General features: G+C 34.8%; 2 protein-coding genes and 4 non-coding genes across 7 annotated transcripts; 1 reads left to right on the top strand and 5 right to left on the bottom strand.

Moving 5' to 3' along the window:
• Positions 1–275: 275 nt before the first annotated feature.
• Positions 276–2,367, bottom strand: F07A11.5 (Ribokinase). Its single transcript, NM_064082.6, has 6 exons — positions 2,272–2,367; positions 1,948–2,207; positions 1,082–1,338; positions 885–996; positions 752–828; positions 276–517 (listed from the first exon to the last, which is right to left on the bottom strand). Exons 1-6 carry the CDS (start codon positions 2,328–2,330, stop codon positions 338–340), a joined length of 945 nt encoding a protein of 314 aa, NP_496483.2. The 5' UTR covers positions 2,331–2,367; the 3' UTR covers positions 276–337.
• Positions 2,368–3,117: 750 nt separating this feature from the next.
• On the bottom strand, positions 3,118–10,711 carry F07A11.4 (the record flags this gene model as incomplete). 2 transcript variants are annotated; one of them, NM_001377876.3, is made up of 8 exons in its annotated part: positions 3,118–3,409; positions 4,178–4,404; positions 4,450–4,571; positions 4,735–5,983; positions 6,550–7,098; positions 7,203–7,809; positions 8,356–8,865; positions 10,616–10,711. In NM_001377876.3, 8 exons carry the CDS (start codon positions 10,708–10,710, stop codon positions 3,361–3,363), a joined length of 3,408 nt encoding a protein of 1,135 aa, NP_001364591.1. The 2 variants fall into 2 exon arrangements, with proteins under 2 accessions (NP_001364591.1, NP_001254305.1); NM_001267376.3 differs by lacking the exon at positions 10,616–10,711 and having other exon boundaries at positions 3,361–3,409; positions 8,356–8,399.
• On the bottom strand, positions 9,988–10,048 carry F07A11.14. The gene has a single exon (NR_051735.1). It is a non-coding gene; the product is annotated as an Unclassified non-coding RNA F07A11.14 (non-coding RNA).
• F07A11.13 lies at positions 9,988–10,048 on the top strand. The gene has a single exon (NR_051736.1). It is a non-coding gene; the product is annotated as an Unclassified non-coding RNA F07A11.13 (non-coding RNA).
• Positions 10,712–11,031: 320 nt separating the features above from the next.
• On the bottom strand, positions 11,032–11,095 carry mir-8212. The gene has a single exon (NR_131421.1). It is a non-coding gene; the product is annotated as a pre-microRNA mir-8212 (primary transcript).
• Positions 11,096–11,184: 89 nt separating this feature from the next.
• Positions 11,185–11,205, bottom strand: 21ur-15148. Its single transcript, NR_051734.1, has one exon.
• Positions 11,206–13,504: the final 2,299 nt, after the last annotated feature.

Below are 13,504 nucleotides of genomic sequence, written 5' to 3'. Positions count from 1 at the left end.
TCGACTCGCTCGAAAAACGAAAACAATGAAATAATTGAATTTACGCAAATTTCTTTATACACAATGACTATGCGATTCTGGAAATTAAATTTTCAGCATTTAAATTTGTTGAAAAGGAAAATAACAAAACGGGAAAGAAATTCATTATAGGAGAATTGTGTTATTTTGGAACAAACATTAACATTAAACGGTAAATTTCCAAATTTTCAAAAAATTCAGGCTCCCTGCAATGTTCAACAGCTAATTAAAACATATTGAAAGTATAAAATGTGTTTGGAAAGCAGAATTTTTATTTCAGACCTAATCACAAATTTCTTGAAAGACACTGTAATAAGTTTTAAGGCAAGAATTCCGGGTATTGTTGGCGAATCTCGTCGAGCTTCCAATAACTCGATTGAGTTCCATGACGTGTCACAGAAAGTGCGGCCAAGTTGGCAGCCGAGCGTATTGATGCGGAAATCGGATGGCCGGCAACCAAATGAGCAGCCAGTGAACCACAGAAACAGTCACCGGCTCCCTGGAATTTTCAATTAATATTATACCTATATGCAGATTGATCTTGTTCATATTTCCTCCAGGTTACTGTAGAAAACTTGCGCCAAAAATTTTGATTTTGATAAAGTAGTTTTTTAGAGGCCCATGCACAACATTTTTAACTAAAAATAACTAGAAAGGCAACTAATTTCTTTCGTTTCAAAAAATATATTGTGGTGGGACCCAAGCTCGGACAAAATTTATTTTTTAGTATTACCGTAGTATCAACTGCATCGACTTTGATCACGGCGGTATGCTCAACATCATCGACTCCTTTGGATGCAAGCAGGACACCTACAATTCAAAAAAAAATTTATTGTTTCAAATTATCCCAGTGTAAGTCCCCCAACCTTTGCCTCCGAGAGTTATGATCGCATGTTGAGGTCCCATTTTGAGCATTGCACGTGCTGCTTTTTCAGCGTCTTTCACGTTGTTTTGAGCGATTCCAGTGATGAATTCCGCCTGGAAAGTTGAAATTTAATTTATTTTTTGTTCAGAACAATATTTGGAAAAGTTCAATTGATTAGAAAAAATAACATAGACCTACTTCATTCTCATTGGTACAAATAATATCAACCAGCTCGAGAATCGTCTTATCCATATTCGGATCCCCAGGAGCTGGATTTAAAAAAGTGGTGACTCCGTGACTTCTAGCAATTTCGAAGGCTCTTCTATTTCCTTTTTCGTCAATTTCTCCCTGACAAATGACCATTTTCGAGCCAGCAATTTTTGAAGAGTTCGCATCAGCGATTTCAGGCGACATTTCAAGATTTGCACCCAGCGTCACCACAATGTTGTTTTCGCCTGGAAATTTTGGAATTTGGATTTGAAATAATGTAAGTCTCATGTAAATCTGAAAATCAAGAAAATTTAATTTTTCGAATTTACCATATTTTAATAGTTTTACACCTCAATTGCACTGTAACAAATCGAACTTTTCATGTCTGTAGATGCTATTTGAAATATTTTTTCTACATATGTCAAATTCCAATTTTCTACTAGATGCATCACATTTTGAGCTCACTTTTTGAGTCTAAAAATTTGTAATTCTCCTTACCCTCTCTCCCCCACTTCTTACTATTAGTTCCAGTTCAAAGTTATTTGTTTGTCGTCGTCACTGAAGGTTCTTCGAAATAATAAGTTATTTATATTACGTCACCAAAAAAATGGGGGAAAAAGAAAGAGAAAATAGATTCTATGAACGTAGACAAATCGTTTTCAGAACAAAATTAGAATTTCAGTGATCTACGAGCTATAAGAACAGATATAGCTATAGGAACTTATTCTTAACCCGGTTGGCAATTTTTTCTTAGAGGTAGGGTCTTGCTACAAATATTGAATGTTTCTTCAAGACATTCAAGAGGCCACACATAATCTTAAATATTTTTTTCCCGCCAAAACTCGGATACAAACCTTCTTTGTTAACAGTGATAGTCGCTGTGGCGGTATGTGTCTTTTTGGTCCGTCCCACACAACTTGTATCAACTCCATTGCTGCTCAAATCCTTAATATTAGAATCTCCGAACATATCTTCTCCAACCATTCCAATCATTGAGACATTGATCCCTAGGCGAGCCGCAGCAACTGCCTGATTGGCGCCTTTTCCGCCGGAGCCCAGCTTGAAATTGTGACCGCGCACCGACTCTCCAGGTCTTGGGAAACTATCTGTGTAGCTGGAAATTGGTAGTTTATAATGTAAAATTGTTTAATGAAAGATAAAATTTAAAAAAAACAGACCTGACAAGATCCTGAACGATACTTCCGAAAACCACGATTTTCTGGTTTTCACTTGACATAACGATATGCTTTTTTTTTAATTTAGAAAATTCTGAAATAAAAAAATAAAAATGCGATTGATAGCACGTGTCAAATAATCAAAGAAACACAAAAAAGAGAAGAGAGAAAGAGAATCAGGTGGTTAGCTTGTTGAGGGCAAAAACTGTTTGCCAACAAATTTGGCAGCTGGTCAGTTATGGTAAGAGAATAAGACACACGTAGTATTATTTTCCAGAAATTTTTTAGGTGGCTAAAAATGCCTGCCTGCCTCATGCCTACACTCTACTGAAAGGAAACATGTTAGTCCTCTTGAAAGCGAAGCAAATAATTTGTAGGCAGGCACGTAGGCCCGTTCGCATGAAGAACCTACAATGATGACAGACCCTATAATTCCTAGAAAAAGCTTTCAAAAACCAAAAGCAAATTTTAAAAAAAGCAAAAAAATTTTTTTTGAAGGTTCCCAAACAGATAATGTTCCCATTTTAAACCATTCAGGTCAGATAAAATTGTGATCAAAAATTAATTGTTTTGGTTATTTTTTTGATCTTTAAAAATTTTCACTGACAGTGATTTTATGTGAAAAAAAAACAAAACAATGGCGTCATATATCACGGGCCAAAATTCAGAAATCAGGCGATAGGCAGGCACGTAGGCCTGCAAAATGGCACGTGAATGGCCTCAAAATGCATTGAACTAAAAACAGATAATATTTGGAACTCGTATCTTATCTTTTCCCCTTCTTATCAATTTTCATCGGCTTATCTTGATTTCTTTTTTCTTTTTTTCCTTTGCAGTCAAGGACAGAATTTTAATTTTGAAATTAATTTATTCTCTTCGGGGAACAAAAAAAAAACTGAAACCGGTCTCCGTGGATTCAAACAATTGTTATTTTAATAATCAATAAAATTAGGAAAATTAATGAAAAATATATAAATATTAAATCAAAGATGTAATATCTAAAAACATGGTAACAGGTTTTGAAAGAAATGAAGACAATGAACAACACGTGGAAAAAAAAATTGATGAATTTATGAAAATCTAGAAAAATGACTAAATTTTGACTTCTTCTGGAGCTCCAGGATCACACGAGTAGTGGCGTCTGAAATAAAAAATTGTTCATTGATCGGAATAGGTTACTTTGATAAAAACCCAGCGCGGTGATCATTAAAAATTAAATCATTAAAAAAAAAAAAAAACTCATCAGTTTGAAAATGAACAACTAGTTCCAAAATAAAAAATATTATGGAAAAACTTTCAAAACCTTTTTTGAAATTTTTATTCCAGTGAAAAAGTTCTGAACATTCAGTTTTCAAGCATTACCTTGTAAGTCGGTCAAAATATGTTATCCTGGTTTTTTTTTACTAATTTCGTACTAATTGTTTTTTTCAAATTCTAGGAGCTCGAACCTGCAGGATATCTTAAATAACCACAGAAATTCACAATTTTTTGGCGATTTATGAAATCTTTGCCTAAAAGTTTTGAAAAAACAAGCAAATCACGGTTTCTTATTATTGAAATCCAAAATTTTTATTTAATTTTTTAAAGAAAAATTTAAGAAAAAAATTTTCAATTTGCGTGACCTCGGTCGTGGAACTTATTATTTAGATTTGGAATATATAAATTGTCCAAATCTGAAGCTGAATCAATCAGTTCTCACTTTTATCCAATGCTTACAAATTCAATTATCAATTTGCTTATTACAATAGTGCTTTCTAATCAACTATCATACTATCAATACCGTGCTGGAAACTATCTCAATTATTTGAACGTCTTCGTCTCAAAAAAAGCCGTTCTCAGGATTTATCGATTTTCTTGAATTTCAGGAAATTCTTTCCCAGATTTATAGTTCTTGGGGTTTCCAACTCACTTGAATATACTCCTCGTCACATTCTGATCTCTCATTTTATAGAAGAGTAAGTAAGCATCCTCCGTTTGTAAAGTGCTCGTAGACTGCCGAGCCACCGTCGAATCATCGAAATTCCTCCATTCGATTTTCGTTTTCGACGAATCAAAATCGGCGAGTCGACCCATACTAATATAATGACCGAAGTAACTGTTTCCACTATGGCATACTACTCCCGTTAGATCATACATCTGAAATTTCAATATTTTTTGAAAATAATTACTGTGAATAGTTACCGTTGAATTAGGATGTGGAGATGTTTCTGCTAAAAACGGAGACATATCAAGACTCTCCAATGGATACTCAACTGATCGGGTGTCCTTGCTTCGACGAGCCATTGATGATTGATAAGTGAATGCTGAAAGTCCATACAATAGATTTTTTGAAAAATCGAGAGATTTTTTGAAACTTATGCTTACCTGCCTGCATGCCTACAAAAATTACCTACACCTATTTTTTTAATCAGGTAGGTTCATACGGAGTAATCCCTTCTTATAAGTAAGTTTCCAGAATTATCTCACCTGTATAGACGAATCTCTTCAACTGAATGATCAGAACAGGCGGCAACCTATACAACTGAAGCTTCTTGGTAGCCTCCACATTCTCTTTGCACGTCGAGCAATACCAACTCTCTTCTGGTTTCAACCTCTCAGTTTCCGAGAACAAGTCAAGCATTTGTGTGAGATGTGGATTCGTCTCCGAATTGTTACTCTTCACATAACCATTCATGTTCCTGGAGTTCATTTGTCTACTCTTCTCCACATCTACATCAATATCTTTACGATTTTCAATTGTAATATATGGCTTTCCATTTCTCTGATTGATCCAGTTAACTGACACATATCCTCCTGACTCCAAACTCTGACATGCTTCATCATCGCTAATACTGTGACTGCCAAAGGAATCATTTTGGCCGGATAGTTTCCTAATTTCAAACATTTTCTGATTTTTGGTCCTTGGCTCTGCTGCCACACTTCTTCTTCGTGGAGTTGATGATACACTGGATGAGCTGGATGATTCTCCTGGTGGCTGAAGGAATGTCGGTGGTGCTCCAACTCCATTCCTTTTCTTGATGGACCTAGATGGAGCTTGCAGTGAATCTCCTTCGCTACCTTCACTTTCATATTGAGGCTGTTGGAATAAAGTTACAGTATGCCGACTTTTTGCCTCCAGAACTCTATACAAATGCTGATAAGTTAGCTGGGATCTTGGAAGGGAAACGATTAACGGATGCCCGACTGTCTCACTTGGCTTCCGTTTTGAGCACTCTTCACGGTGCCCTCCAGTTGACCAGTTTGCAACTTGACACTCTTTGGAGCAATAGACAGCATCATAACACTCTTCACAAGCCTTCAGCTTCAACTTTGAATTTCCACACTCATGGCAAGCATGTTTCGTATTCTTTCGATATAATTCTCGTTGAAGCACATGAAGAATCACAATTTCCTCATTGAATTCCATTTCATCATGAGTTTGAAAAACGAACAAACGATCCGGTGAAACGATATCAGAAACTTTCATGTCCAGACTGTAGATTTTGTCAAACTTATGACAAATTGCTTCACACGCTCGAAGATTTCTCGTCGGAACTCGAACAGTTTCACTGACAACTGATAGAAAATCGGCGACAGTTCCTTCTGTGGAGTAGCTGACTGTTAGTTTGTAAGGCTTTGTCTGGTTTTCCAGTGGCCAGAAGATGAGATCCGTTGACTGTTTGTTCTTCGGGAATGGTACAGGAAGATAGACAAATGGGTCGAATGTGATGGAGACCTGCAATTTGAAGTCTTAGATAGACAAATTTTTAACAAATGGTGATATAATTTTCAGGTTTATCGGCCATCCTCCTTTTAACCAGATCCTTTTAACTAAGCATACATTGTGATATTTGAAAACTTGAACTCAAAATTACATGCAAGGAAAAGCGGGAAATTAAAAAAATAGCATTGAACTTGAAAATTCTAAAATATGGAATATTCCGTTTTCATGTTTCCAATTTTTCATTTCTCGAGTTTTATCGTTCTCCTGGCGTGCAGGTCGGAGAGTAAATGTTGGAATGAATCGTCAAATTGTTCGGTGAATCTCTTAAAATGTGAGTCTACCAAAAATTTCATCCGGCCTACTCTCGGCGCCCCGTACGCCCTACTGGTTTTGCAGCTGTTTTTCTAGCGGGTCCTAGGAACTTTAACGTTTTCCAAAAATTTCGTAATCTAGCCAATATAGATGTAATTTAAAGGTTTTCATCATTCTAAACTCAAAGTTTGCAATATCTCATTTTAAAAGTCATTTTCAGTATTTTTAAACTACAGAAATAATTCAATTATTTCCAGAAAACATACCCTATCACAATTTGGACATTGTACATGACTCTTCAACTGTCCATGAAACAAATCCACAAAAATGGAATCATTCCTTAAAATATGATTTTTCCATGCTTCATTCGACACGTCAAGATCATGTCTTCCATGACTTTCAACCGTCCCTGTCAGTGGCTTCTTCTTCACTCGATTCACGTCTTCGTGTAGTCCATCTAGCAGAAACGAGAGGAATTCATGTGCATCGTGTTGTGCAAAATTGGCAAACTGTGATGCCTTCTCGGCAACGATATTCTTGATCTGCGTTGGCTCGATGGCCTTCTGATGCCCACTCCACATTTGGTGCATGAAATCTGCAAATGCTTTTGCCAAACGACCTTCTGATCCGAGTGGATTCGTCTCGTTGATCTCGGGTTGATAGTGGTTACGGAGGAAGTACTCGCGGAGTTCAATATTGTTGACAAGCATCTGGAGTACTGCATTCATGAAACATGTGTTTCCAATGTTTCGGAGACCAGTGTAGCCTTGCTCAACGACACAAACTTTTTCACGATCCTCTTCGTATGGGAGAACCTGGAATAATATCTGGCTTCAGTGAAATTTTATGCCACACGGAAGATATAATTTTGGTAGCGGGGCACAATTTGGAACACCTGCAATTAGAATCTGAAACTCACCATCGCTGTTGGCTTATACACCGAACTCGACGATGCTGACGATATCACTGCTGCTGACACACTTCTTGGAAGGTACCCACTTCTACCGTTGGAGGCCGCTGATGGCGGTGGTGGCGGTGGAGGAGGTGGAGGTGGAACAAGAGATTGTGGTTGAGGTGTCATTGACGATGAATTCCTTCCCTCTTCTTCTCGTTCCAGACGTTCTCTTCTTGTTCTTAAAAGGGTAGATGTCGACGTGGAAAGTTGAGAATACGCTGGTGGAGGAGTTGCTGCGACACTGGAATACGAGGTTGACATGATATCATCCAAAGGAGCTGCTGAAGAACTGTTGCCACCACGTGTTGCTGATGAGTACCGATTTGAACGATATGGAGTTGTTGTAGATGTGGATGTGGGTGAAGGGGCAACTGATCTACGGAACTCGGATTGAGCAGAAGATTGAGCCGATGAGGAGGATGATGTAGTTGGATAAAGAGTTTCCAGACCTAGTTCTGTCTCTCGATCCTTCTCCTTTTGCATCCATTCCTTGTAATCTCGATCCTTCTCTTCTCGGTCTGCGCGTTCTCGAGCTTGTTGAGCGAACATTGAGACAGTGTTGGAGCGGCCACTGGAAGAAAATCAATTTGAAATTTAAAAAATTTAACTTATTTTTCGATTCATATTCGTAATTTGAGCATTCAATTTTAACAACTAATTTCAAAAATTCGAAATTGAAAAATGTTCAATTATCAAAACGCGTATGGCATATACATAACGTAACAGTAGTTCAACTTTTCAAAAAATTAATCTAAAAGTAACAAAAATGTGAGTTTCCAGAATTTTATTCAGAAAAACCAAACCTCAAATCTGCCTAGAAAATTTTCAAAAAATTCAGCGTAAAAAATTGAAATTTATGTCGTTTTTCAAAAATTGTATTAAAATAAATTTACATAGAAGAACTGTAAAACGATAAAATCGCAAACCTGTTATAAAAATTCCTATCTCTGCAGTTCGCCGGAACTCAAAGGTTGCTCTCAGTTTTGGAATTTCTAATGAGTCATTGCCATTTTTTTTCAAATTTTGGAAATTGATTTCGAAATACATAGTTCATGAAATGTTGAAATTAAAAAAAAGACATTTTTGAAATGAATTTTAAAATAAAAAAAAAACTCACTATGACGATCGGCTTCTGATATGAGAAGATGTTGGATGCACCATGTGGGTCCTCGTAGTCGGACCAGTTTCAATCTTCACATCAGGCAATGTGGATGAAGATATTCTATCGCTTCTTGAGTGTCTTCTACTATCATAAGTACTTGAAAGTGATGATGTGGCAGACGAATAGTACGGTTTTGTGTCTGCAACAGTAGATCGTTCGATGGTACTGTACTTGGAGATTCCTCGATATGTATTGTGTGGTGTCGAATGTGAGAGACTATCATTTGTGGAGACGGAGACACGTGCAGCAGCAGGACTACTGTACAAAGTCTTGTGAGATGTGATGCTTGTTCGCGGAAGATTTGTAGAAGTTGAGGATGGTGTGGTGAAGGATAGACGCGAACGTGGGGCCGACGACGATGACAGTTTCGGAGTATCAGATGTCGTCGACCCAGTGGACGTTGTGTTCAGATTACGTGAGATGTTGGGTGTGTATGATGATGGAGAGTATTTGAAGGTGTTGAAGCTGGAAAATCAATTTAAATTTCAGTTGAGACGCGGGTATACAGAGGTTTATTTTTTTGAAGATATGACCGAGTTTCCTCTATTTGCGATCTATAGAAAATATTATTAAAGGTATATGAAAAAGCATTGCTTAAAATGATTGAAAATTGGTCGTGGTGACCGAAAATAACTGCAAAAAATGTTTTAATTTTTCTAAATGTTTATGATTTTTTCAATTTTTCAGCAAAGAGTTCAAATGTACGACCTGTTTTTTTTTTAATTAATTCAAGCAAATCACCCACATGTTAATCTCATGCATTCTATTGTGAAATTTAAAAAATTTAATTTTTTAATTAAAAAAACAACTACTAAAATTTTTAAAAAATCAAACTTAAAAATAGGTGTGGTAATGTGTTTACGCTATTTTTCCTATAAAATGTCAAAAAAAAACTGGTTTGAAAGTTTATCAGATGGGTGGAAAAAGATGAGAAAAAACTCTCAAATAGAAGTGACTCAGCAAGAAAAAATAGTTAGCATTGAAAATATTCAAACCTTCAATTAAAAAGTATCTATAACTTTTAAAAGTAAACACTTTTTTAGAAGAAAAAAAAAGCATTAAGAGCATTTTAATAACTTTGGAAATACTTTAGAATTTTTGCCAAAAGTCTAATAAAAACTTTAAAAAACTTGGTTTGGAAAACATTTGGAAATAATAGGAGCCAGGTAGAAATGTTTTTAAAAATTAAAATTTCTTCTTGAAAATCTAGATTAAACCATAAAAATCGACTAGCCAAGGATTAAGTCAGAACAAGAGGAAAAACTGGAAGAAAGCAAAATTGGAAGGAAAATGGAGATGAGAATATACTCGTAACTCTTTTTTTTTCGTTCTCTCTTTCTCTCTTTTTTCTTTCTTTTTCTCTTATTCCAGTACACAAAAGCAGTCAGAAAATTTATTTATTTGCATTAGTCTACTTTCAATCAATGGCGCATTGCTCTCACTAAAATGCTCTCACTTTCTGACTATCTACGTCTTATTGCTCCAAATTGTTTGTACAATGAAAAACTACACAGAAATTGTAAAAAGGTTTCTTCGGGCTTATCTTAATGAAGGTCTTATCAGTTATTTCATGATCGAAAGTGTTAAATGCATATATATATATATATATATATATATATATATATATATATATATATATATATAATCACGTGTAGTTGATCCACTTGGCAGTTACTAATTGTAAAGAGTGACGCCAGGCGTAGGCATACAATTTAAAATTTTAGTGGAAGGTTCACAAAAAAACATCAGAAATGAGAGAAAATTTATTTAAATTATAAAAAACCTTTTGTCAATAATTTTCCGAAAATAACTTTTTTTAAAATAAAAATAATCAATTGATTGGCAATAAAATTATGGGTCCTCCTTTAAAGATGAAGTTGAATTTAATACTAAATTGTAAAGATTTTTCATTTTTCAGTTAAATTTTTGTTAAATTTGCAAACATTAATTAATTAATTTTTTCTGGTAACTTTGAGAGGTTTATTTTCTCAAAATTGCCAGTTTTGAAATAAATTTGATATTAAAGAAAAATTGTTAAAAGTTATTATTCGGCTTCACAAGACACACATACAAATACACTACTCGGTTTTCTCTCACTCTTTTCCATAATACATCCATCTCATTGCGACTTTTCTATGTGTCGTTAATCCGACGGAGAAAAGAAAAAGAGAGAATTGGTAGAAGACGTTGGCATGGAAACCGAGTTATTTCTCACCTTGGAGTATAGGATCTTGAGTAGTTGGAACTACGGATCGATGAACACGAACTCGATAGACGACCACTTCCACCACCATCATCGGTTTTGCGCATTCTGGAATATGGAAATTTTATTTTGGATTTTGTGTGATATCCACACGAAAATTTGCTAAATTTAGAAAGGTATTATATTTATTTTTAAGTTTCTTTTTTTTTTCAAAGTGAGAGGTTATGAATTCAAGTTAGCAACCTGGTTTCGTAATTTAAAAAAAAACAAGAATTAGGAATCAAGAAAATTGTTTGAAGCCGATCTAAAATTTCCAAAATTTTTCTCATTTTCAGTCCTATGTTGGAAATCGACCAATTTTATTCTACGAGTTATATGTATACTGGAAATTCAGAGAAAAGTTTTATTTTTGATTAAATATTTTGAGAAGTTGCTCAAAAACTGTCTCGAAGTCGCAATGAGCCGATCGACTTTGAAGTAATTTTTGAGCAACTTCACAAAAATTTTTACTTAAAGGTAAATTTATTTCCAGAAGGCAAAAATTTTTCGCTAAATTTCTATATAAATTTCAAAAAAAATATGCCGCATATCTTTGATTTTGATCACCGGGACCAATCGTGAATCGATAAATTATAACATTAAAAGTGTAACAAATTAATAAAAATTGATTTTTTTCTTATCAGTTTTCAGATAGATAATGTATTTCTTTATTATTTTTTGTGGCAAGCTTCTTTCTTACACAGTTCAAATTTCAAAAAAGTTATCAAGGAAATGAATCACTGGAAATTCATCACTGATTATGTGAATATTCAGTTAAAAAGTTTTTTACTCGAAGTTGGCGCCAAATACTTGTCTCAGTTAGGCCAGAGAATATTGGTGTGCTTCAGAAGTCGGAAAAAAGATTGAGGAATACTAGGCCCAGGCTGCTTTCAAATTAACAAATTAACCCTAAATCTAGTTGGAAACATTTTTTCTCAACATCGGAATTTCATAAATTGTTGTAAATTTTAGAACAAGAGTCACGGATCTCGAAGAACAGAAAATTTTTAGAAATTCACTAGATTTTCACACAAAATTCATCTGGCTTTCAAATTTTCTATATAAATTGAATCAAAGATGTGGCATAAAATGCAACGGATGGGAGCGAGTGAAACAATCGGTTGGCGGGGATGGAGTGGGGAGCTCTCGAAGAAAGTTATTAGGAAGAGCACCCGGAGAAAAAGAGAGCTAGTGCTCTTTGACAGAGAACTCAGCCCTTTACACAATCCTTGCGGGAGGGATCCCGGCTCTTGATCAGTCTGGGTCTTGTCGAAATGCACACTATCTCGTAATAGTACGGATGTCTTCGCCCACAGGAGCTGATGATTGGAGGATGGCTCACGGGAGCGAAGAAAGCTTTGTGTTCGGATTTTGTTGGGGGCAGACACCGGAAGGAGGACAAGAGAGAGGAAAGAAGAGAGATAGAGAGAACTATAGACAAAATATGATAGTTTCAAATTTCATATAAACATTTTATGACACACATATCAAACAATTGGCAATCAACTAGTAAAACAAGGTTATCACTTTTTGAACTCTCCAAAAATACAGTTGCTCACAATCAGAAATTTTAATTTTGGTATGTAATGTCTATATTGGTTTCTAAATTTTGAAATTGAACATTCAACCGTAATATGGTTTTCAAGAAGAGAAAAATCGAAGAAATTTTTTAAAATACCATGGTTTACCATATATTTTTTATTAGTGATGTACCCAATTGGGTATATCTCGCTTTCTTTTGAAGATATCAATAAACATATAATCACAAAAAAATAGAAAAAGAATTGAAAATTATTTCTTCAATTGACAGTTTTCCAAAAAAACAAAAAACAGCCGAGGAATGAGCAACCAAAGTTGTAGCGCACACCTTTTAGTAAAATCACAAATCAAAAATATTTCAGAGCATTTTGGAATTTTTAAAAATGAAAAGTGTGTGAATTTAGTGATATTATCTATTCTAAAAGCACGCAGTGTAGTCTCCAGAGATACCAAACACGAGATGCATGAAACGAAAATAAATCGAATTCACGCTTTAAATGAACTTACACTTATAGTTCATTTTGAGCATGTATCACCGTTTTGAATTTTGAAAAAAATGGCCGAATAGTTTTTTTTGGGAAAATTAAATGGGACATCGACGTATGAACCAGACGCCAAATTTTGCGATTTTGGCGCCAAAATTACGGTAATTACGGTACGGTCTCGACACGATAAATGTCTGTTAAATGCAGAAGAGCATTCGCCTTTAAATAGAACTGTAATTTCAGAGGCTCATTGCTGCGATTTTATTTTAATCGACTTTTTGAAGTTGTTCGATACCAAATTTAAAATAAATTTATTTTTAAAAAAATTGAAATAAAATAATAGAAACACATACATATAAAACATCGATGAAAATTCTACAGCAGCGACAGTTTGAAATTACATTAATTACAGTGTACTATTTAAACGCGCACACCACTTTACTAACTTTCAGAAATTTGTCGTGTCGAGACCAGATACCTTAATTTTGGCTCAAAAGTTCGCGTCTGGAACAATAGTTCTCTGAAAAAATATATGTAAAGCCAAATGGTACAAATTGAGATTTTTCTGTAAAGTTTACTTTCAATGGAAAGCCTAAAACTAATTGATTTTTAATTGGCATACTATTAGAAATTTGTAAAAATTTTCATTAATTTAAATCTGAACGTTTATCAGCGGCTTTAAACATTTTGAAAATATGCATTAATTTTTTAATAAACGCAAAAAGTTGAAAATATCTGCGTATTTTTTGTTGTAATTCAACATGATGTTCGAAATTCAATACATCTTTTTTTTCTTCTTTCTTATGCTCCTCCTCTCCCACACTATCAAGTTTCGGGG

This window comes from Caenorhabditis elegans, chromosome II (assembly GCF_000002985.6).
Source record: "Caenorhabditis elegans chromosome II".
NCBI lineage: Eukaryota > Metazoa > Nematoda > Chromadorea > Rhabditida > Rhabditidae > Caenorhabditis > Caenorhabditis elegans.
This window is presented reverse-complemented; position numbering and strand designations above follow the sequence as displayed.